At 40.7% G+C, this 26,578-nt stretch overlaps 1 protein-coding gene across 5 annotated transcripts in view; it reads right to left on the bottom strand.

The window, feature by feature from the left end:
* LOC126356897 (calcium homeostasis endoplasmic reticulum protein) overlaps positions 1 to 26,578 on the bottom strand; it is a 300,421-nt gene that overhangs the window by 98,902 nt on the left and 174,941 nt on the right. For all 5 annotated transcript variants that reach the window (XM_050007406.1, XM_050007405.1, XM_050007408.1 and 2 more), the window contains 2 exons: positions 24,498 to 24,671; positions 11,758 to 11,906 (listed from right to left, as the gene is read on the bottom strand). In XM_050007406.1, the coding sequence (XP_049863363.1) occupies positions 11,758 to 11,906; positions 24,498 to 24,671 (323 nt within the window). The remainder of the gene's footprint in view (positions 1 to 11,757; positions 11,907 to 24,497; positions 24,672 to 26,578) is intronic.

The following is a 26,578-nucleotide window of genomic DNA, read 5'->3' as shown; positions in this document are numbered from 1 at the left end:
CAAATTTTCCCAAAATTCTACCAATGAACCGAAGACGACTATCCGCCTTCCCCACAACTGCCAATACATGCTAGTCCAACTTCATATTGCTGTGCAATGTTACGCCCAAATATTTAATTGACATGACTGTGTCAAGCTCTACACTACTAATGGAGTATTCAGACATTACAGGATTGTTTTTCCTATTCATCTGCATTAATTTACATTTATCTATATTTAGAGTTAGCTGCCATTGTTTACACCAATCACAAATCCTGTCCAAGTCATCTGGTATCCTCCTACAGTCACTCAACGATACCTTCCCGTACACCACAGCATCATCAGCAAACAGCCGCACATTGCTATCCATCCTATCCAAAAGATCATTTATGTATATAGAAAACAACAGCGGACCTACCGCACTTCCCTGGGGCACTTCAGATGATACCCTCACCTCTGAAGAACACTCACCATCGAGGACAACGTACACCATCAAGGACAACGTACTGGGTTCTATTACTTAAGAAGTCTTTGAGCCACTCACATACTTAGGAACCAATCCCATAGGCTCGTACCTTAGGAGTCTGCAGTGGGGCACCGAGTCAAATGCTTTCTGGAAGTCAAGGAATATGACATCTGTCTGATACCCGTCATCCATAGTTCGCAAGATATCATGTGAAAAAAGGGCGAGTTGTGTTTCGCAGGAGCAATGCTTTCTAAAGCCGTGCTGATGCATGGACAGCAACTTCTCTGTCTCAAGGAAATTCATTATATTCAAACTGAGAAAATTTCAAGAATCCTGCAACAAACCGATGTGGGTCTTTTCCGTCTGTAACCCACTTTTTCAGCACATGCTTGTCCAATGCGTGATTTACAATGTGTCTAAAATTTGCCCATAATTCTTCCACGTCCATAGACCAGAAGTAAATGAAGTCAATTCATTTACTAAGTGGGATGCTAACAACTGCTTTTCTGCTCTTTCTAGTAAGAATACTCTCCTAGCCTTCTTGACCGACTTTTTAACTTTCGTAACCATGGTCGTAATGTCCAACATCATGATCACTAATCCCTGTCTCAACACTGACACTGTCAAATGAGGTCTGGTTTGTTCGTGTCTACCAGATCTAAAATATTTCCATTATGCATTGGCTGTCGATTTAGCTGCTCAAAACAGTTTTCGGATAATGTGTTCAAAAGTATTCAGATTACGGCTTGTCTGTACCATCTGTAATGGATCCATCGACATCCCAGTCTACACTAGGTACGTTGAAGTCGCCTCCGACTAAGACAGCGTGATCCGGGTACTTCTGCGATACATAATGTAGACTCCCTTTGAATGATTCTAGAACTGTTACGGTGGAACCTGGTGGCCGATAATAACACCTCACAATTAAGTTTATTTCCCCTAGCCCTGTTAAACGTGTCCAGATAACTTCACAATCACACCCTACTTCAACCTCAGTAGACATAATGTTGAAGACACCATCTCCTACGGTGTCTAATCTGTCTTTCCGATACACGTTCCAACCCTCACTAAATATTTCAGAACTTCCTATCTCAGGGTGAGGCCAGGTCTCAGTCCCGAGAATAATTTGCGCGCCACACGCTTCCTGGAGGGCAGTAAATTCAAGAACTTTATTCTGAACACTCTGAAAATTTACTGCTAATATCTTGATAGCTGAAGTGTCTTTACACTGAGCACATCCTGGTTTCCCTGCCTGCATGTCGACTGGTGAGTGTTCATCAGGACACCTCATACTACTGCCTAGCTTAAAGAACCCCCATGTGTACACCCCGAGTACTCTGCTACCCGAGTAGCTGCTTCCTTTGTGTAGTGCACCCCTGTTCTATCTAGGAGCGTCCTACAATTCCCCACCCAATAGCGCAAGTCTAGAAATCTGGAGCCAAGACCATCACAGATTCGACAAAGCCTCTGGTTGAGACCCTCTACTTGGCTCCAAACCAAAGGACCCCGATCCACTCTGGGAACGATGCTGCAAATAGAGAGCTCTGCTTGCACCCCGCGTGCAAGACCAGCGGTCTTCACCATATCCGCCAACCGCCTGTACGAACTGAGGATCGCCTCAGAACCCAAGCGACAGGCATCATTGGTGCCGACGTGAGCAACTACTTGCAGATGACTGCACCCCGTAAGCTCGACAGCCGCAGGCAAGGCCATCTCCACATCTTGGATGAGGCCCCCTGGCAGACAAACCGAGTGCACATTGGATATATTTCCAGCTCTGTATGCTATTTCCGTAAGTGGCTCCATCACCCAACTAACATTGGGAGCTCCCAATAACCAGCAAGCCTTCGCCCCAGTGTGCCTGCTCTGGCCCTGCTGAAGGAGTGGCCATCTGCCCACTGACAGGATGAACAGGTGGGATCAGACTCCACATTGGATCTTCGGCTCGAGCGACGTGAACGCGTTGCACTCTGCCACTCACCCTGAGGTGAGGGCGGCCCCAACGAACCGGGTACACTAGAAGGGGCCTCGACGTCTTAGTCAGCGGACGCAGCAAGCGACACATGGGATGTCTCAAGCGACATGCGCAGACCCTCCGCCGTCACTGCACCTCGAGGCAGCAGCCAGAAGGCGGCTGACTGTGGCCAATAGCACGCTCAGCTGCTCGCAAACCGCAGTCAGTTCCTCCTGCACCCGAACACAGCACGCACACACCCTATCCATCCTACTGCTAATGTCTAACGACTCCGCGAATGTGTACTCTATGGTTATCAATAAGCAATATTACTCCTCTCAAATACGAGAATACACAAGGATTTTATGTAATTAAATATGCAAGCGCACAAACACTCGGAAATAAATTAAGAATCAAACTACAAAACAAATTTGAAAGCTAAATAAGCGACTCGCTACTGCACTGATACTTCACCAGCGGCTGCTCAAGGCTAATTATTGAAATATTGAAGTAAGAATAGGAAATAGCATTCATTTACGTGGATGAGCACCATTTGATGATTACACTATAAATACTGTAACATTAACAGCTATGATGAACATCTCAGTACTCAAAACTGTCTCTTGAGAGACATCATTCTCTTCCTTGGGCCAATCTGATATATTTTTATTACTGACCTCATAGTTGAACAAATCATCTGTCCATGGAAGCCCCATTGGTAGAGCTATCCAAGAATATTACTCCCCCATTTTGTGTTACTGTACTTCTTACGACCAAAAAAATGTACCTATAATGCATTATCTGCATACAAAAGCCTTAAGAATTTGCTAACTAACTTTAAAGATTAAAGGTCTTGAGTAAGATATTGTTCACCAGGATCTTTTCCAAATTGAAATAAGGGAAAGACAATGGTAACTACTGTGTTATGTATGATCTGTTTCTAGTCAGAAGGAGCAGGGGGGCGTCAAGATTGTCTGCTTTCACCAGTTGAGAAAGTCTCTAATCAAGTTGATTTCATTAGAAAAAGTCGTTCTGACTTTTTCTACATTATTTCTATGGTGCCCAACATAATGTATTGGACTCAGTAATAGCAAAAGCACTTTTTTTAGTTATGGGCAGTTATGAAAACAGCTCCTAATGATAGACTTTAAATTTCGAAGGACAGGTTCATGAACAAATCTACGTTGTATCATTGGAAGGGACTTTTTTTTTATTATTACAGCAACTGCCTCATTGGTCACACACAGTGATTTTAGCTGGACTTCAGGACCATCAAGGGCACTATCTGATTCTATAAAAAACCAATACTTTCAATATATAGAACCTTGGTACACCCAATTCTGAATTTAATAAAATACTTGATATATTTCCAGGCAACAAATTATAAAAGTATTTTCATGAATCTCTTATCACCTTCTGAAAAGTTAAACTCTATCTCATAAATGCCTAATTTCATACACAAGTGTGAGTCAATATCCCAAAAAACATAAGAGTACTTGAACTTCGGCTCTTTCCATCCTTTCCATATAACATTCTTCCCACTTATATATGACAAAGTTATAAATTCTGATATTTGCTATAAAAATTTTACAGCTAGTCATAGTACTGTCTTCACAGCTCACCACTGCCCTACCAATCTGATTCTCAACTATATTTTTCACACATCTCAGTCAACTTTGGAAGAACTGACTAATCTCCAAAACAACCAAAGAGAGTACCTCTTGCCACACAATGCTATTCTGACCTTGTATGCATTAACTTTAAACCTCTCCTGGTTACCACTTTCTTAACTCGTACCATAAAACATATGTGACTCCCTTACAAGAATATGAGACCCACACTAACGACTACTCTCCTCACTCACCTCCTCTGAGCAACATTTCGTCACCCCATCAACCTCTGCAACAATTTTCTATCTGCCTGGGGTAGACAGCATAAAATCTACTCCAGTTTAAGCACACCTATTACATAAATGATCATAAAATCTACCCCAATCCAAGCACAGGTGCACACCTATTACATAAATGGGGCAGATGACTGAACTCTTACATTAGCTGAAGTGTTCTTGATCTGGCATGACAAACTCTCAAGTATTAGTAATAATGAATGGATCCCTTTGCCTCCACCTCGAATCCATATCCAAACAATACATGCAAGTATCACCTCTTTGGCCATTGGAACACCACTGAGGGAGGTGCAGGGAAAAAATATGGCAATAAAATAAGCATCTGCATTGTTGCCAACTGCATCTCCTGCAGCCGCCATGGAAACATATGGTGCCAGCTTTGCTGCTAGCAGCATGAGAGGTTCCACTAATAAGCACTGCCACTGTGGGCACTGATTCTTCCCCCACAGGTCACACACCAGGCCATTGCCACAGCAGTGTTCTTCCCCTGGACAGCTATAAAGGACACCATTTGGCAACTCTGCACAAGTTTCACATTGGGAGTTGCTTCTCACTAACCGCATCTGCCATTCCTCAATTGGAACTACCTTTGGCACAGTACAGTCATTCACTCCGAGCTGTGTTTGTGTCCTCTCTCAATGTCTGGTCCAAGTTCTCCACGCAGAATACAATGTCGGTGATACCCAGGCCATCAATGTGCAACTCACTGTTGCTCCCATATTACAACGGTTGCATCCATAATCCATCCAATGGAGCTCAACTCTCCAGATTATCCACAACAAGCATGTTATTCCCATGCAGCTATTACCTTTCACCTTGCCAAGTTCTCTCTCCTGAATCGTTCTCAGTTTCTGCAATGCCCTAGTGATATGGCTGCACAGGCATCGTGATTGGAAGAGCTCTGTCAGTGAAACGTTACAGACCATCAGTGGATTGGAACTAGTAGTGTGGATTCATGTCCAAGTCAAAATAAAGTCCATTATTCTTGCTATCTGGGACACATTAATTGGCATGCCCCTCTTGGCCGTAACACAAAAGTTGGAGATGAGGTATGGATTTCATCCTATCTGTGACTATTAGACTTTTTCATACATTCCATGCTCGTTGATAGTAGCTTGACATATCTGGGACTACCTGCAATGGTTGCTGACATTTTTTCTCTTGCTATAGATGTGTGTCTTATTTCAGTATGGCCTCACTGTCTCTGACCATATTAGGCAGTTGCTGCTACTACAGCACATACAATGGAACAACAACATTCTACAGAAGCTAAACCGCAAGTTGCTCACCATCACGAGCAACACCATTGCCACACTCCCAACCAAGCCCATCAGCACGCTGCTGACATAACAGCAGCACATCACGAGCCTGTCGGTCCCCTGCTGACAACCCACTGGTCCATGGCTTCCAGCTGAGATTGTCAGTCATGCTGCCATCCCATCCCCAGCCAGCCGAGAGCACTGGCACACCCATGATGTCCCACTGCTCGTCGCCTTCCAGCCAAGTTGGCTGACATCAAGTCAGGCAGTAGTGTAGATGCCATGTCTTCTGCTGCCACGTATGGGTTTTGCCGAGTCTCCAGCCCCTGCCACACTTCTCACTGCAGCCAGCCCCACTAAAACTGGCAAGGCCTCCTTCAGCCACAGGCACAGCTAACTGGCCCACACCCAGTCTTGTCACCCTCACCACCTCCCAGTAGCCGGTATGCCTTTGTGAACAATGACCCTGCCTGTCTGTTGTTTTTCAGGTCTCAGACCATCATGGCCTTACGTGTAGGCCATATCAGTTACACACAGGGTGCCTTGGTGGCACTGAAACATCTCAGGCACCCACCATTGGTTCAGCATAACCTCCAATGACCACCAACATTTGCCGCTGCTGGCTCACTGGTCCCAGGGCATCTCCTCCCAGTGACATCCACTTTATCTTCAAGGTGGCTTTAGCACCTCACCTTAAGGGGGTTGGATATTGTCTCCACCTGGAGCGAGACTTGTCCAGACCCAACTGCAAGCAACATAGGCATATACTATGAGCTGCTGCCTCTCTGGCCACTGGAAACGCCACTGAGGTAGAGGCAGGAAAACATTAACGGTGACAACATAAGTACACTCTTTTGTTGTTAACTGCATTTCTTCTTCTACTGGTCACACACCTGCTGATTTTCATCATATTCTTCCATCAAATGGCTATAAAGGTATAAAGGACACAGCCTGGCCACTCTGCAGCAGTTTCACAATGAGTCACATCAGGCCCAGCACTGAAAGCATCTGGCAGACAATCTATTGGAGCTCCCTGTACCCCAGTGGTCCTTCACTTCAAGCCCTATTAGAATCTGCACTCCATGCCTCCTCCTAAGTTATCCACAAAGGGCTATGTTGGTCGCACCCACCACCCATCTGGGTCACCAGTGTGCAACTCACCTTCACTCCGGGATTATATCGCCTGTGTCTGCAGCTCAGCCGATGGAGTTCAACTCTCCACATTATTTGCAGCAGCCATGCACTCTCCAACCAGCTCTAAGCTTCCACCACACCTTCCGGATTGTTCTCGAGCTCTACCGGTCTCAAGTGATACAGCCACACTGGCGTCACCATTGTAAAAACTCTTGTCACTGCATCGTCGACTGGAAGCTAGCACTGTAGAGTCATGCCTGAATAACTCTCTCTCTCTCTCTCTCTCTCTCTCTCTCTCTCTCTCTCTCTCTCTCTCTCTCTCTCTCTACTGTAAATAAAGTTCATAGTTCATTTATTCTTGGTATTGCTCTTTCCACCACGACACAACAGAAACAAAAGTCTGTCTGAACTGATAACTCAAACACACACGGTCATGAAGTACGCCCTCCAACAAAATAACTTGGACTTAAAATGTTTGCTTTATCTTATGAAGGATATACATTCTTCCTCTCAGTTTCTGTATCTCTAATCTATGAAGATAGGAATTTGACCTAAGTGTGTGATTGGATAGCATAAACTAGTAATTACTCTGTGTACTACGTACATTCTTTTCACTCTAAAAATTAAGTTATAGTAATCAGTTAAAATGCCAACGGCCTTGCCGCAGTTGTAACACTGGTTCCCATCCGATCACCAAAGTTAGGTTGGGTTTGGCTAGCACTTGGGTACAGGACTGTCCAGGTCTGGAAAGCATCTTGCCAAGTGGGGTGCACTCAGCCCTTGTGAGACCAACTGAGGAGCTACTTGCTCGAGAAGTAGTGGCTCAGGTCACAAAAACTGAGAATGGCTACGAAAGCTGTGTGCTGACCACATGCCCCTCCACATCTGCATCCGACGATGACTATTGGCTGAGGATGACATGGCAGATGGCTCGTACCATCAGGCCTTCTGAGGCCTATTTGATCAGATTAATATTTGTTCAAATATGAGGCATGTATAGAAAATAAGTATACTAGGTTTTTATATTTTTTCTTAAAAAAATGTATTTGAAAAAAAAAAAAAAGAAAAAATGCAGCATATTGTTGATACACTAGCACCTGTTTTCGCACCTGCTTATCAGCTGAAAACTTAATTCCACTGGTGTAATCCTTCAGTGACATGAAACGATGATGATCTGAAGATGCCATATCAGGGCAATTCAGAGGGTGAATCAAAACATCCCAACCAAATGATTCTGAGATTGCATTGATGGCTAAGGCTGTGTGAGGATGGGCATTGTCGTGCAACAAGCACCCTCCTCGCATCAACATCCCCCTCCTTTTGTTTTGAATGCTCATCTTGAGTTTTTTTAGCATCTCATAATGTCGTTCTGCATTGATGGTGTACCCCTGAGGTAGAAATTCAAACAAAGTGATGCCTTTTTGGTCCCAAAACATTGAGGCAATGATTTTTTTTTTGTCCAAAATTGTGGTTTTGAATTTTTTGGCACTTGGGGAATTGGTGTGACACCACTGTGATGACTGTCTTTTTGCCTCAGGTGTGTAAATAGCCACCCTTGTTTCATATTGTCACAACAGAGCCCAGAAAATCCTCACATTCGAATTCAAGTTGCTCAAGAAAATTGCTGGTGATGTAGATCTGATTTATCTTGTGCTGTTCTGTCAGCTGTTTTGTGACTCATCTTATGCACAGTTTCTGTTCTCCCACATGTCTGTAAATGTCTCCTTTAAGAGAGTTCAGGACAGTTGTGGAAACATCATAGAAATTTCATCCACTATCAATAAGTGGTCTTCACAAACAGTTTCCTTGATTTTTTGCACCAGTCGGAATGGTAAGTCTTCCACTCCTCTTTTTATCATGAATGTTTGTTCTGCCTTCAGTAAACTTCACAAATCACTTAAACACACTGGTTCTGCCCATAACACCTTCACCATACACCATTTTGATTTGCAAAAAAATTCTGATATTTGTTATTCCTTTTGCAAGTAGGAAGCGGATCACAACATGTAGCTTGCACTTGGTGGGATTTCTCAACAACGTGTTTCACACAACTAGACACTATAATGTGAGTTTGGATACTACCATGTTGCAGCAGTGATCGCTCTGCTTAGGGGGATCCCCCTTTGCCACTCAGTCTTGCAAACACTCAAAAAATAAAAACCGCAACCCATCATGATCACAATACATTTACTTTCTGAACATGACTTGCAGTTTATTTAGAATGCAAGTTGTAACAAAGCAGGACTGGTCCAGACCATTCTACTTTATCTACACCCATAATTTATAAGTTTTTCCCCTAATATTCTTATTCAAATATTCATGGTACTCTGACAATAGTGAGTACCTGTTGTATAAAATGTCAGTTTTGCATGAACGGAAATCCCCTTAAAAACCGTATTATTCAGATCGTGCTATTTACTGTTCTGATTGTATCATAATAATTAGTTTAACTAAAAATGCAGTAGGTTACCTTCCATTAGGAATGTGAGTGCACTCAATGATTGTGATATGACTTTCAAATGATAGAGCGCAGCAATCAGTCATCCTTTTCTTGCACGTTTTATTCTGCAAATCTAGATTTCAGTTAGTGCCTAGCCATTATCAATGCACCATTTCATAGTATCAATGCATGTTCTAGTATGTTGTTCGAGAGTTAGTCACAATTATTTCACGTAGCCTTGAAAGAACTGTGACAGACGCCTGAACAACAGGGGGCTGATCTACTAGAGTATGCATTGATACTATGAAATGGTGCACTGACAATGGGTAGGCACTAGCCAAAACATAGATCTACTGAATAAATCTTGCAAGAAAAGGGTAACTGATTGCTGTCCTCTTTCATTTGAAAAAATGCAGTAGTTAAAAGTTACTGTAATTATAATTACCTCCACCTTTCAACAAAAACACTGTGAGCTATTACATTAATCTAAAGGAAATACTCCATTCCTTACAAAGTGTAATTTCCCTAATTTTAGAAATGTAATTAATCTGCCCAGACTTAATTAGTTTATCTGATATTGTTAATTAAATATTCACCCAGCCAAAACTTCCAGAAGAGATTATGACCAAATTACTGTAACATTCCACAATTCATTCATATACTTTTGTTAATCTGAAGTTTCTGCATTCAATGACACCCATATTATGTGACAACCTTCACTAATTAAGAATTATGTGCTTTTCAATAACTTAATTTCATCATTCAATATGGGTGCCATACCGATAATCCAGTGAAACCCGATATGTATACATAGTTTGGTTCTGTACATTTTAATAGCTACTGCTCATAGCCAATATTTCTTACATCAAACTTGAGCACAGTTTCAATTGCCTGTTAGGAATGAATTTTTTAACCTGTGCGATTTTCAAACTGTAAATGGATAACCAAAATTACTTAATATTCCGGTGGGAATCTTTACAGGGCCATAGATCACACCATTTGACACAGTCTGCTTTGAGTCTAAATTACTCTACATTCAGTCTTAGCTTTTGAGTTAATTTCGGTCAATATGAGTTGAGTCTGAGCTTTGCTTTCCCAGTCTTAGCACTGAATTGATCGTATCATTGCATTACGTTTGTTATTCCTTTGACACCACATTTCTGTAACAGAAAAGTATTTGTGTTTATTTACATCAGTTTCAGCAACCATTACATTGCAGTATAATGTTGCATAACCAATACAATGTAAATTCATTTGCAGGTTGTAAGCAGTATCTGTTAGAATGCAAGTAAAACACTTTAAGTACATGCACATTTTATGGCCACTGTATGGGGTGGGAAAATTACTAATATTTTGTGTACTGGTAATACACTTCAGAAATGCTTAGATTGGTTGTTAATGAACAGCTATTGTTTCTATTAGTAGGTATTTGTTAATGCCACTAGTGTAATGAGTAGCAGAGAGCATAACATTTAATGTTTTTTTGTGGGATTAGCAAAAGTCTGTTTTCCTTACCTGTTAGAAACATTTAGACAGTGTGACAACTGGTCATTGTTTAAAGGAAATCAGCAACATAAATAAAAATAGGAAGAATTTTCCATGTGAAACTATAAAGCAACTGTTTGACTTTTCATTTTGTTGGACACAGAATCATGTCGCATAGGTTTTCAGGTACCGAATAAGAGTGTGTGCGCAGCTACCGACTGCAGGTACTTCCACAGGTAGGTGATGAAATGTGACAAAGTGTGCCAATTACGCTTTTCACTTATAACACTTTCACCCCCCCCCCCCCCAATTTATCCACTGTATGGCTGGTCAGATAGGATAAAACAAAGATTTGTTCTAGTTTACTATAGAAATTCTTATTTGTTTAAAGGCATCCTTGCAATATAAGGAAACGTCCTACAGAACCAGGAGTCTGTCACACGAAACTGTTTTGCTTTGGCTACTAGTGAGTCATAGGTAGTTATTAACTGGTGTTTATGCTGGTTGCACATTAAGAGACTCTGCTGTAAAACAAAGCAGATTCATTTATATGTTAGACATTTTTAGTTCTCTGTAAATGCCAAATAGCCAAAGTTGGCATCTTGTATCTTATTTCAAACTCCACAACACCAAGTTTGATGTTACATACTGCGTATGGAAACTTACAAAATAAAAACATTCAACAATGCATAAAACCAAAATCATATAAATGGTATTTCAACAGTATTAGGAACAGAATAGACTGACATTCACTGTAAAGATGACCTGTTGAGTTGCAGACAGGCAAAACGAAAAGACTGTTAAACGTCATATCCTTCTTCAGCAAAGAAAATACAAATACGTTCGCAGAAGCAAGCGTACCTCATGCAAACATGACCACTACCAGCAGCAGCTCTGGTTTGAGCCGTCAGTGGTAAAAGTTTCACGCATGAGGTGTGCCTGCTTTTGTGAATGTGTGTGTGTTTTATTTGTTGAAGAAGGCTTTGGCTGAAAGCTACAACGTGTAACATTCTTTTTTGTGACCTGCCTGCAGTTCAATGAGTCAGCTTTATGGTGAGAGGCAATCTATCCATTTCCTGACATTGCTGATATTCCAACCTGGAGTTTCAATTGTTTGTTTAAATAGTACTTCACCTTGATTAAAGGTACCATGAGTCCAGCAGGCAATTCAAAATACGGAACACTCGGCATTAACTCATCCAACAAGACTTCAGGAACAGGCGTGGTCACCGCAGGTAAAGGAAATCCTGGAGGCGGTTTACTGAGATCTGGTAATTCCACTCCTGAAAACAGATTAAATGTTTCAAAAGTAAATTTTAATGAAGAAAATACTGCATAAAACTTAGCTATATTGTTAAAGTCTCTGAGCTTATACGCACATTTAGAAAACTCTGATCCAGCATACTAAGTAATTTTCTTTGCACTTGAGAACATTCCTGCCTGGCAGATCTATGACATTATTAGCAATTAGGATTGTGAAAGAGCCACACTGGTTCCCCTCAACCCTAATTATGAAATACCTATCTTATGCTGGAAGAACAGACTGTGCAACTAGAGGATATGTAGCACTCATGAACCTTTAATAACAATCCAAAATACAGGTGTTTTACAAAAGACACCAGGTTTTAAATTATCTACATGTCATTGGCAACTAAATCGATCTTAGTAAGATGAATGGATTACACAAGGAATATAATGGTATCACATAATATCACTCTGCAGAACAAAGGGTCAGTATTGTCAGCTTCACTGCACAAGTCACCTGCCTATCATAGTATCATAGGTCTGCCTTTAAAGTAGTTTTATCTCTATTTTAATCATTTTTCTTTCATCAAACTCCTTTTCTCCCATCATGTTGTTGAAGGGCATAGCACCACCAAGCATTCACAGGAATGCAGCTGCAGAACTGGAAAAGAAAAAACGGGAAGCTGATCCCAGACATTCCTTGTTTGGATATGAGCCTCAACAACTGAGACTCAGATCAAGAAGGAGCTTTATCCACACAACTACAGCAACTCTTTCATGTCCTAGAACTCACCAAGAAATAATCTCTGCCTGAGTTGCACCAAATTAATGTTAAACAGGAACCAGCCTGAGGCTCGCACTTGCATTATGGGACATGGAAGGCACTGAGCAGACAGAGAACTGGGGTGTCATGATACAAAATCATCATCAGGAAATAGAGCTTCAGCCTGTGTGGCAATCTACAGGACCAACAGCATCTGCTAATCTGCAGGAACTGAAAGGATACCTGTGTTACCGGTGATCTTGCTGCAGCTAATAAAGCAGCAGCCAAAACCGCTGAATATTGAGCTCTCCACAGGACAAGAAAGAGAACTATCTTGCTATCTTTTTACCTTACTGTCTGTATTTCATGAATTATTGGTGAGCAAATAAATCCTTGTATTTTTATTGTTGTTACTTTCTGTCTTTATTGAATTTTCTAAAATGAATGCTTTGTATGTAATTAACCTCTGTATGTTATTAATCCTCTACCAGCAATGTAATAATTTCATGTCCTGAGCATACAAAATAAATAAATCCCATCATGTGTTTTCACGTTATGTTGTTCTCTTACATTTTAAGTCACACTTCGTACTATTTTACCTATTATCCACTTTATATGCTTTCTGTACTTTCACGATACTTTGCTTTTAACTATGGCTCCCCACTGCCATATCTTCATTCTAATCTCAGGTTTTTATAATCTTGTCTACAACATTCCACTGTTAATATTTATTTTATTTCATTTCAGTTCCCTTCCTTAGATCACGAGTGGCTTTCTTTTATAACCTTACCAAAGTTTACAAGACATTTCTTCTCTCCTTTCACAAGGAAAAATAGTTACTGTTTGGAAAAATTATATTGAGTGTTATTGGAAATTCTTCAATGGTGCTATTGCTGCTTTTCACTTTATCTTTGTTGTTTTTGATGTTTAACTTTTTAATGCTTTGAATCTCATAAACTCACACTCTACATGCTTCTCCATGTATTGTATAAAGCAGTAGTTAATCCTTGTCGAAAACAATATGCACTGTGCAGTGCTGATGGGACAACATGTAGAAAATACCGTGGTGTAGCACTTGTATTATTTACAGGTAGATTCAATGGTGCAGATTATGTGAAAGGGTGGTGTTACATCAAAGTAAAAAGTGAGATTGAAATTAAGAGCTTCTGATCCTTACTAAATGGGTATTACATCACAATAAAAAGTGAGATTGAAATTAGGAACTTCTGAGCCTCACTGAAAAGTATCAGCACTTACAAGAAAGAAAATAATATTTCACGTGCTGGATGCACGAAGTTTTCCATGAAAAGCTGTATCATTTTGAAGTTAAATAGCTTGGGGACAAGAATATTACAAGTGGTTTCTTTATTGTGAACATTGCCATTCAAATGAAAGATGCACCCTGCTGTTGAGCCACAATTATTATATACCGCAAAAATCTAATTCAGAAGTTTCACAACAAACATTAAATGGTGCTGAAAGTGACAATGTAAACTGTCCTTAACACTTGGATCAAAGAAAAAGTTATAAAAAGCTGCAAACACACCTGTTGCACTAACATCAAAAGCAATTCTAAATGTGTATCATATTCACAGCACTGAGAGGGTGCAAATAATGAAATTAGTAATCAGCTTTAGAATATGTCATCCGAAACTGACACGCTTGCCTGGACAGTCAATTCTTTCTTCAAGTTTGCCTAGTGTTGAAGGGCTGTTACAGAAAACTGTGTCATTCAACAGACACTAGACTCAGTATGTACTAGACGGCAGTGACTGAGGCTCAGCTGCAACATCTCACACAGGCCTCTTTAGATTATGCTTAATAAACACACGACTGTTGCAACAATTTCCAATGCAACTGTAATTTGTGAGAGGGGAACATTTTTAACAACATTTTTACTACAGTAGCCAAATACTGCAATTTGTTATACAGATGGTGAATGGTTTTCATATCCACACACTTTACAGCTTGAAAATGAACACGTTTAAAACAGAAATGCTGGCCAGTACTAACTTCCAGGTGGTGAAATGTTTTGTACTGCCAACAGATAAACACAAAAATAAAAGTGATGACATTATCTATGCATTTCTTTTTCAAAGAAACTGGAAGAACAGAGGGGAAAAGTGAAGAAGGAAAGGCAGGTCACTGAGACCCCAGAACGAATGGATCCACCTCCCTGGTCACACCACCCAACTTCATCCTTACCCATAACTACTTCACTTTTGAGGGCCAGACCTCCAAAAAATCAGGGGGACAGCTGTGGGAACTAGAACAGCCCATCCTATGTCAATTTTTCATGGACTGAATGGCAGACACATTGCTAAAGACCCAGAAGCAGGGGATCCCGGCTCAATACATATTTAGCTACATCCACATCTACATTTATACTCCGCAAGCGACCCAACGGTGTGTGGCGGAGGGCACCATACGCGCTACTGTCACCCCCCCCCCCCCCAGCCCATTCCGCTCCAGTTGCGTATGGTTGGCGAGAAGAATGACTGTCTGAAAGCCTCCGTGCGCACTCGAATCTCTCTAATTTTATATTCATGATCTCCTCGGGAGGTATAAGTAGGGGGAAGCAATATATTCGATACTTCATCCAGAAACTCACCCTCTCGAAACCTGACGAGCAAGCTACACCGCGATGCACAGCACCTCTCTTGCAGAGTCTGCCACTTGAGTTTGCTAAACATCTCCGTAACGCTATCAAGGTTACCAAATAACCCTGAGACGAAACGCGCCGCTCTTCTTTGGATCTTCTCTATCTCCTCCGTCAACCCGATCTGGTACGGATCCCACACTGATTAGCAATACTCAAGTATAGATCGAACGAGTGTTTTGTAAGCCACCTCCTTTGCTGATGGACTACATTTTCTAAGGACTCTCCCAATGAATCTCAACCTGGTACCCGCCTTACCAACAATTGATTTTATATGATCATTCCACTTCAAATCGTTCTGCACGCATACTCCGAGATATTTTACAGAAGTATCTGCTACCAGTGTTTGTTCCGCTATCATATAATAAAGGATCCTTCTTTCTATGTATTCGCAATAAATTACATTGAGAGGAACTGCTACATTCTCTGCAACTAATTAACTCCTTTTCCCAGGAACCTTTCCAAAACCAAAGCAACCGAGTGAGGTGGCGCAGTAGCTAGGACACTGGACTCGCATTTGGGAAGATGACGGTTCAATCCTGCGTCCAGCTATCCTGATTTAGATTTTCCGTGATTTCCCTAAAACGGTCCAGGCAAATGCCGGCATGGCTCCTCTGAAAGGGCATGGCCGACTTCCTTCTCTGTCATTCCCTAATCTGATGACCTCGCTGTCTGGTCTCCTTCCCCAAACAACCTAACCCACAATCAAAGCCACCTTCCATTACATTGACCTCACCTCACCGAAGTCCACATCCAAAGCTCAGTCCATATAAAACCAAGCAATAAGCAACAATACCACATTCTGAATGCTATCAACCCCACCACATCAACTGCTCTCTTCCATATAGCATAGGCATCCACAATATATATACCTGCTCCATTAGTTAATCCTTCATCACTTACGCCAACAAACTCTCCCAGACTTTCACCTTCCATAACTACCCCACACATGTTATTCACAATCTCATCTCCGCAGCAGTATCTTCCTCTGAGTCAGTTCTCAATTACAAAAATCTCAGAAGCACCCAATGCTCAAGTCAAGCCCAAAAATGAGATCCTCCCTCCCTGATATCCTATTAACATCACCCAACGTCAGCTCCCATCACACGCCTAGGCTCCATAACATCCTAGTCAAACCATATGACATTCTCAAACCATTATACCTACCCCTAGTTTCCTAACCCTCTAACTGTCCCCACTGATAAATCTGCACCATCACCTACCCAGTACTATTTATTCTAGACTCATCATTGGTAAACTGTGAAATATCAAATGCAGATCAACTTATGAAACCACACAAGTTGTTTATCAACTAAATTATGTCCACTGCACAGCATTTTATGTGTGCAGGAGTACCATTAAACTGGCTGAGCATGTGAATTGACAGAAAAGAGCTCCCCACCTTAGGGAGATTCTGTACCTAGTTTCCAAAATGCTCTACCAGATGACTCATGCCCCCAACGCCTACTACATTACAAAGGCTACTTGGGTCCTCCCAAGCGATACTAGTTGCTCTGAAAGTCAGAGATGGGAACTTGGCTTCAACCCATCCTTGCACCCGACATCTTCCTGAATTTAATCTCTGTTAATACGCCCTACCTCTCGTTTTTCATTATACCTTTATTTTTCTCAGTTTTGTCTGCCTCCCTCCCCACTTCCTGTCTTGCATTTATTTGCATTCTCAACTGAATTTTCCATTGATGCAGCTGAATATGCATAAACCAAGATAAATGAGTGAATTTACTGATATTGGAAGGGCTGTAAGAAAGCAAGAGGATATATAGAATGGGTTGTGAGTAGGTAAGTATAAGGCCTATCTGTATATGATAAAAAAAGTGTTAATTCATACAGGCTTCAGTGGAATATTAAAAATGCTATAACTTAAAATTTTATTTTAATGTTTGTAACATAGTTCTTCTGTTCTAATTTGTCATGGTCTAGGGACGTATCTTTTTCCATATATGCCTAACAAATAAAAAGTGGATAGCTCATGGAAGAAAAGTATTTTATTTCTACGAGTTTTAAGCACACCTGTTCCCCACTATGTGCATCATGAACCATTAAGTTAAATTTTTGGATGGACGGGAATAATCTTCAAGAAGACAACTGCCGCAACGTCATCGACATTGTCGTACGAGAGAGAAGAGGTAATTACCAATAACAGGAAGAAAACTTTCATTATTCCTAGTTCATGTTGTGGAAGAATGAAAGCACTACCTACATCATGTCCTGCAGGATGCCTGTGTGAAAGTAAAAATTTTCGACAGGAGCTGTCAATCACAGTGTTATCATCATACCTCTCCCTCACCAAATTAACTGTATTTTTACACAGTTAATAAGAAATTTAAAATTGTGGACAGGCAGAAATTACACGAAAGCAATGTGACCACAGAAGACGCTATATACACTGATGGGGAAAAAAATAACAGAACCAAGAAGGAGATGTGCAACATAAACGAAAGTTGGTAGGCATGTTTCTACATCTAAAAGATGATGTCTATTCTGACTTTGTGCCAGTTGCATAGGAGTGCCACTATGGGAATGCAAATCAGGTTTGCTTTAGACATATGCTGTAACAGTCATGAACATCAGTTACTTTTGAGATTGGATGTTAGTCAAGAATGCCTTTAAGATGACAAAGATGGCGTTATCAACACTTAACAGAGTTTGAACGAGGTTGTGTAATAGGGCTACGAGAAGCTGGGTGTCCCTTCTTCAATACTGCAGAAAGACTTGGCAGGAATGTAGCCAATGTACATGTCTGCTGGCAGCAGTATCACGAGAACGTATGTTTCCAAGAAGACCAGGCTCAGGCCAGCCATGTGGCACTACTGAGAGACAAGACCATCGTATTCAGCATTTGGCTCTGGCACATCATACTGCATGTGCACCAGCAATTTGAGCAGCAGTTGGCACCACAGTAACACAATGAACTTTTACAAATTGGTTAGTTCAAGGACAGCTCCAAGCCAGATGCCCTGTAGCATGTATTCCACTGACCACCCAACTACCAATATCTGCGACTTCAGTAGTGTCCAGTGAGAGCTCAATGGAGGGTAGGGTGCAGGTCTGTTGTGCTTTACAATGAAAGCTGGTTCTGTCTCGGTGACAGTGATGGCCGTGTGTTAGTTTGAAGGAGGTCAGTTGATGGGACTTAAACCGACTTGTCTGCGTACTAGATACACTGGACCTACACCTGGAGTTATGGTCTGGGGTGTGATTTCATATGACAGCAGGAGCACTCTCATGGTTATCCCATACACTCTGATTGCAAATCTGTACGTCAATCTAGTGATCTGATGTGTTGTGCTGCCATTCATGAAGAGCATTCCAGGGGGTGTTCTCCAATGGGATAAGCTCGCCCACATACCAATGTTGTAACTCAATGTGCTCTACAGTGTCGACATGTTGCCTTAACCTGCTCAATCACCAGATCTCTCTCAGTCAAGCATATATGGAACATCATTAGACAATAACTCCAGCCTCATCCACAAATAGTATTAAGCTTCCCTGTATTGACCAACCAAGTCCAACAGGCATAGAACTCCATCTCACAAACTGACAGCCATCACCTGTACAACACAATGTATGCACATTTGCATGCAACATTCTGGCATTTACACCAGTTATGAATGTCCAGCATTTCACATTTTCGATGTCTTATCTTGCACTTACTTTAACCTGTGATCTTGCAATGTTAATGCCTTAAATATGATACCAAGGAAAATGTATGCCCAAAATTTCATTATTCTACATTAATTACTTTTAGGTGTTGCGATTTCTTTTCCATCAGTGTAAGAAGCCATCAACAAATCTAAGGAGAATTATCAAAAAACTGTTAGGTTTGATGCCATGCTTCATTAAGGACCAACATGTAATTTCTGGCTAGTTACAGGTACAAAAATAGGTGCACAGTCAACTGATAGCAAAAGAAAGGCAGTAATTCTTATGGAGATAACAGACATACCTCTCCTCAACTGATTTACAGAAGGAAAATATAGGAGTAAAATCACTCTTACAATTTAAAGGAAAATGCAATCAATCTACACATAACAGAGGATTACACAAATGCTGGTCACTGTTCACCAAAGATTATTCAAGCAGCTGTGCATCACTTAAAATTTAAGGATGACACAATGCACTCTATTGTTGAGTATGGTGTGCAGCTAAGTTGCATAACTGCACATCAATACTGTTCATGTCAGACAGCTTTCGAAGTGTGCAACATATATGTGCTTCAATATGAAGGGATATGTTGAGGTTTACGAGTTCCTCTCTTCTGGATTTGGAGGCAACAATTATGTGAAAACCACTCTGTTGCTTTGAATTGTATGCTGTTGACAAGTTTATGTATTAAAGGTGGACGTAGTCACCTCCAACACGTACTCTCTCTCTCTCTCTCTCTCTCTCTCTCTCTCTCTCTCTCACACACACACACACACACACACACACACAAAGGCCAAAGCGAACCAACCTTGCAATATATCTGTGAAAACATTCAAATAGCTTGTTTGTCATAACAATTTAAAATGAATAAAGGAATGTAGTTTTCAATATCCTGTCTTGATCAAGTAAATATGCATGGTGCACTAGCTAAGATTAGGAAGATCGGGCATGGCCTAATCAGAGAAAGCCAGATGCAGGACCAGCACTAACATACAGGCAACAAATGCAACCATGTTGGGTGCCATAGCTTGAGAGGTTCCAAGTTTAAGTGAAAATCCGGAAAATTCCAGTAAACGTAAGTTTTACATCAACAGCTTATGGTTTTGTCTCCGTTTTACATCAACAGCTTATGGTTTTGTCTCCAGGTCAACAAAACATAAAAGCAGGAACTTGTTACATAAATGACAATTATCTACACATTATCTGATACCTTTGCAAAGATTTCAGTTTTGTTCATGAGTCCGTTGACCACTCAATATCTCAGCCATATCTAACAGTGTTATTTTTATTTCACTTAAGACTTTTTCTGAAGTGTGACTGTGATGAGTACATATAGAATTTATTGTCATTTTTGTGTAGTTGATGGTTACAAAAGAGAAGGGAAGAATGAAAGCGGGTGCCAGAGTCCCCCCCCCCCCCCCCAATACAGAGACTGCCGAGCTTATGAGAGAATTACTATCAACAGTGTTGAAAGCACTCACTCCATAGAAGGTTGGAACTGTTCGCCACTAATCTTCTTCCATTTCTAGCCTGCAGCAGGTGGGGTGAAGTAATCATTTGTGTTGTAATAAGATGATACACCGGCAATCTTTTATTAGAAAAGTAATAAGCACATATTTCATTACAAAAATGAAAGGACCTCTGTAAAAGCCAGGAACAAAATGCAATCACAGATAGTGTGTATCTGAAAAAGCCCGAAATCTCAAAGCAGAACAAACACACTCGTGTCGACTCCTATAGCATTTAATAAATGATTTGAGTATACTAGCTACACATACCTTGATTTTCATTGAAAGTATAGGCTGTGAATTCAAAATAACGTGCTTCAAAAAATTATCACCTTGAATGAACATCTCTGGAGGATGAGGATACAAGAAACATGAATTATTTGTGAAAAAAATGTTGTTTTGTTGTGGTCTTCAGTCCTGAGACTGGTTTGATGCAGCTCTCCATGCTACTCTATCCTGTGCAAGCTTCTTCATCTCCCAGGACCTACTGCAACCTACATCCTTCTGAATCTGCTTAGTGTATTCATCTCTTGGTCTCCCTCTACGATTTTTACCCTCCACGCTGCCCTCCAGTACCAAATTGGTGATCCCTTGATGCCTCAGAAAATGTCCTACCAACCGATACCTTCTTCTAGTCAAGTTGTGCCATAACTCCTCTTCTCCCCAATTCTATTCAATACCTCCTCATTAGTTATGTGATCTACCTATATAATCTTCAGAATTCTTCTGTAGCACCACATTTCAAAAGCTTCTATTCTCTTCTTGTCCAAACTATTTATCGTCCATGTTTCACTTCCATACATGGCTCCACTCCATACAAATACTTTCAGAAACGACTTCCTGACATTTAAATATATACTCGATGTTAACAAACTTCTCTTCTTCAGAAACGCTTTCCTTGCCATTGCCAGTCTACATTTTATATCCTCTCTACTTCGACCATCATCAGTTATTTTGTTCCCCAAATAGCAAAACTCCTTTACTACTTTGCTCAATATACAGATTGAATAACATCGGGGAGAGGCTACAACCCTGTCTAACTCCCTTCCCAACCATTGCTTCCCTTTCATGTCCCTTAACTCATAACTGCCATCTGGTTGTAAATAGTCTTGCACTCCCTGTATTTTACCCCTGCCACCTTCAGAATTTGAAAGAGAGTATTCCAGTCAACATTGTCAAAAGCTTTCTCTAAGTCTACAAATGCTAGAAACGTAGGCTTGCCCTTCCTTAATCTAGCTTCTAAGATAAGTCGTAAGGTCAGTATTGCCTCACGTGTTCCTGTATTTCTACAGAATCCAAACTGATCTTCCCCGAGGTCGGCTTCTACTAGTTTTTCCATTCGTCTGTAAAGAATTCGTGTTAGTATTTTGCAGCTGTGGCTTATTAAACTGATAGTTCGGTAATTTTCACACCTGTCAACACCTGCTTTCTTTGGGATTGGAATTATTACAGTCTTCTTGAAGTGTGAGGGTATTTCACCTTTCTCATACATCTTGCTCACCAGATGGTATAGTTTTGTCAGGATTGGCTCTCCCAAGGCTGTCAGTAGTTCTAATGGAATGTTGTCTACTCCGGGGCCTTTGTTTCGACTCAGGTCTTTCAGTGCTCTGTCAAACTCTTCACGCAGTATCATATCTCCCATTTCATCTTCATCTACATCCTCTTCCATTTCCATAATATTGTCCTCAAGTACGTCGCCCTTGTATAGACCCTCTATATACTCCTTCCACCTTTCTGCTTTCCCTTCTTTGCTTAGAACTGGGTTTCCATCTGAGCTCTTGATGTTCATACAAGTGGTTCTCTTATCTCCAAAGGTCTCTTTAATTTTCCTGTAGGCAGTATCTATCTTACCCCTAGTGAGATAAGCCTCTACATCCTTACATTTGTCCTCTAGCCATGCCTGCTTAACCACTTTGCACTTCCTGTCGATCTCATTTTTGAGTCGTTCGTATTCCTTTTTGCCTGCTTCATTTATTGCATTTTTATATTTTCTCCTTTCATGAATTAAATTCAGTATTTCTTCTGTTACCCAAGGATTTCTACTAGGCCTCGTCTTTTTACCTACTTGATCCTCTGCTGCCTTCACTATCTCGTCCCTCAAAGCTACCCATTCTTCTTCTACTGTATTTATTTCCCCCATTCCTAACAATTTTTGCCTTATGCTCTCCCTGAAACCCTGTACAACCTCTGGTTCTTTTAGTTTATCCAGGTCCCATCTCCTTAAATTTCCACCTTTTTGCAGTTTCTTCAGTTTTAATCTACAGGTCATAACCAATAGATTGTGGTCAGATTCCACATCTGCCCCTGGAAATGTCTTACAATTTAAAACCTGGTTCCTAAATCTCTGTCTTACCATTATATAATCTATCTGATACCTTTTAGTATCTCCAGGCATCTTCCATGTATACAGTCTTCTTTTATGATTTTTGAACCAAGTGTTAGTTATGATTAAGTTGTGCTCTGTGCAAAATTCTACCAGGCAGCTTCCTCTTTCATTTCTTTGCCCCAGTCCATATTCACCTACTACGTTTCCTTCTCTCCCTTTTCCTACTACCGAATTCCAGTCACCCATGACTATTAAATTTTCATCTCCCTTCAATATCTGTATAATTTCATCATACATTTCTTCAATTTCTTCGTCATCTGCACAGCTAGTTGGCATATAAACTTGTACTACTGTAGTAGGTGTGGGCTTTGTATCTACCTTGGCCACAATAATATGTTCACTATGCTGTTTGTAGTAGCTTACCCGCATTCCTATTTTCCTATTCATTATTAAACCTACTCCTGCATTACCCCTATTTGATTTTGTGTTTATAACCCTCTAGTCACCTGACCAGAAGTCTTGTTCCTCCTGCCACCGAACTTCACTAATTCCCACTATATCTAACTTAAACCTATCCATTTCCTTTTTTAAATTTTCTAACCTACCTGCCCGATTAAGGGATCTGACATTCCACACTCCAATCCGTAGAATGCCAGTTTTCTTTCTCCTGATAATGACATCCTCTTGAGTAGTCCCCGTCCGGAGATCCGAATGGGGGACTATTTTACCTCCGGAATATTTTACCCAGGAGGACGCCATCATCATTCAATCATACAGTAAAGCTGCATGCCCTCGGGAAAAATTATGGCCGTAGTTTCCCCTTGCTTTCAGCCGTTCACAGTACCAGCACAGCAAGGCCGTTTTGGTTCTTGTTACACGGCCAGATCAGTCAATCATACAGACTATTGCCCTTGCAACTACTGAAAAGGCTGCCACCCCTCCATTGGGAACTTTCATCTTGAATGTAAGTGCCATTGTGACAATAAGAGAGAGAGAGAGAGAGAGAGAGAGAGAGAGAGAGAGAGAGAGAGAGAAAAGAATGGATAAATCTCACAGTCAGAAAGCAGGTGTCACATTACAGTCCACTAGAAGGTTTTGTTATGCATTCAATCTTAGAACAATACCTACCCACCTGATACCCTTCACAAGTCAGAATGACTGAAGAAATTTAAGCAATTCACAGAATAGCAATGGAAATTGCTGTAGATTTTATCTAATACACATGAAAATTAAGCAGATGTTCAAGAAGTTCCTATGGGAGCCTCTACAAGAATGATATTAGAATTTAAAATTCCAAATATTTGTCGGCAAAGAGGGTTTCAACACACATCCTTTCCTATAAACAAAACTCGTAAAACAACTACACCAATAAAAGTGGAGGAATCAGAGCACATAGATAAGTGGTAAGGTTGTCATTTATATGCACAGCATCTGTGAATGGAATGATATGGGGCAAAAAGTAAATGTTACCAGTACTCTCTATCATAACCAATATGATGCCTCATGCAATAGTAATGTACATTCAAAATTCAATCAGAAAATTTAGTTGTAGTACATGATACATTGTACAGTATTACAAATATTACAAACACAAATAACCAGATATGATTCATCTGTGAGTGTACAATTTCCGAGTAACAGCATATTAGAAACGGTTGTCAACAATTTTATTCACAATTTCTGTACAACTTAAAGAAGAGCACTCACCTGGTGGAAAATTAACAGGAGGGTAGCCTGGTGGTGGCTGGCTGAAATTAATTTCAGGAGGAGGACCAGCTTCATTCTGTTGGTGTGGTGGAGGTGGTGGAGGTGGTTGCTGTGTTGCTGCTAGAACTGGGATGTGTGACTGAACACTCTGGGCTGCAGCTAACTGTTGATGTTCTGTGAACAGTAACATTGTCTGTTAATACAAGAATCATCAAAAAGTAAGGTGAACATGTGGTCAGGTGAGTAAGTTATCTAATAACTTTCAATATAAAAAGTTAAATATGGAAGACCAAACTGGGTGAGCCAGAATATGCAACTGCAGCAAGACTGACAACTATATGAACAGGGAAAATAGCCTTATGCTCTTGGAAATTGTTCCTTAAGTAGGAGGGACGGAAAATTGAGCAATGTTTTCGGTTATTTTATTTTATTTTTTATTTTTTGTGGGGGTGGGGGGAAGTTATGTGTGAAGGATAGAAGAACAGTCCTTCCATAATTCCAGGCATAAAACATAGAAACAGCAAACAGAGGGAAAAAAGTGGGGGAAAAAAGAAAACAAAGTAATGTAGATTATAGATGGTAGCAAAGTTGGGGGGGGGGGGGGGGGCAATATTCAAATCAGCAACAGAGTGCAGAAGGAATCAATGGAAGCATGACAGAAAGAAGAAAGCTGTGTTTGTGATAGCGAAAAGAATTATTATTCAGGGCTACAGGAAATGATTGTGGCCATTCTGCTTGTTCGTACATGTCAACTCAGACACATGACTGACAAGTAGGGCATTTTTGCAAGTATTCTGTCACTTGTTTTTGCTGCTTAAATATGAGCATAGGTGTTAGGAACATGATCTAGCTGTTTGTAGTGACTATTCTGGTGAGTCATAGCATAAAGTAGCGAATTGAGTGTACCACAAAATGTAATTTTATGAATGTGATACCACTTTCAATCAACAACAGGTATTTGACACAGATCAAACAAAGTCCTCCACAATCATCCAGGGTCGCCTCTTGCTAAAAACCAATGGCATGGATCACAGAATAAATCTCAAGTTCAATCAGCATTATTAAAAAGCAATGGCATGGATCACAGAATAAATCTCAAGTTCAATCAGCATTATTAAAAAGCAACAGGACACAAAATGAAAATACTGTCATCTTAATGAAGGTGGTCTTCTAGCCACAAAAAGCATTGATGCATATTCCATTAACAACACACATTATAGTCTGAAGCCACTGGTCAGAGAAGTGTGTGCGTGTGTTTATGTGCACAAGTGCCCTAATGAATTGCAATTTTGTTGTGAGCCTGAAAACTGACCCCAAATGTTTGCAAGAAACAAATTAATATTGTGCAGTCGCACCGATGCAGAATGAAGCAAATGTATACACACGCTCAAGGTTTTTATTATGAGTGAAAAGTATGTAGACAAGCTTCTATGAAGTTTTACTGTGCTATAAATGATGCTGTTAGTGATTCTTTCACTTGTATGGACAACTGAATTTGTCTCCATGGAGTTAGCTGTTTGATAACACACTATGGTAGGTCACTTAGTGCATGGGAAGTATTCTTCTTGGACATGAATCATAATGAACATGTCCTGTGGGTCAATGAAAGATGTATTGTTGATATTCTAATATCTGCCAGGCTTTTGTCCTACTTGTGGAGAAGCAAAATATTTCCCAAGAATCAACAAATAATATCATAAGATGAAAGCATTTTTCTCTCACAACTGTCTTGCAACACTGGCCATTCAGTGACCACATGCCATACCTGAACATTAAGTATGATTTCTAAATTTCTTTCTGACCTACTCTATTGATGCAAAAATTATCCTCTCATGTCTCAAGTTGTGTAGTGAAGCATTATGACATGCAGCACAGTATATTTACAGAATTTACACCCGGTCTTGTATGTTCAACAGGCACAATGAAGCTGCACAGGTGTTTGTGTGGGTGGGTGGGCACAAACATGCACATATGTATGAGTACGCTAGTTTGTTAAAGAATTTGCCCTAAAGCTAGTGAAGTTTTCAATCTCTTTTGTGTGCCTGTCTTCGAGTCTGTGCTTGTAACATTCACAGAGTGGT

This window comes from Schistocerca gregaria, chromosome 1 (genome assembly GCF_023897955.1).
Source record: "Schistocerca gregaria isolate iqSchGreg1 chromosome 1, iqSchGreg1.2, whole genome shotgun sequence".
NCBI lineage: Eukaryota > Metazoa > Arthropoda > Insecta > Orthoptera > Acrididae > Schistocerca > Schistocerca gregaria.
This window is presented reverse-complemented; position numbering and strand designations above follow the sequence as displayed.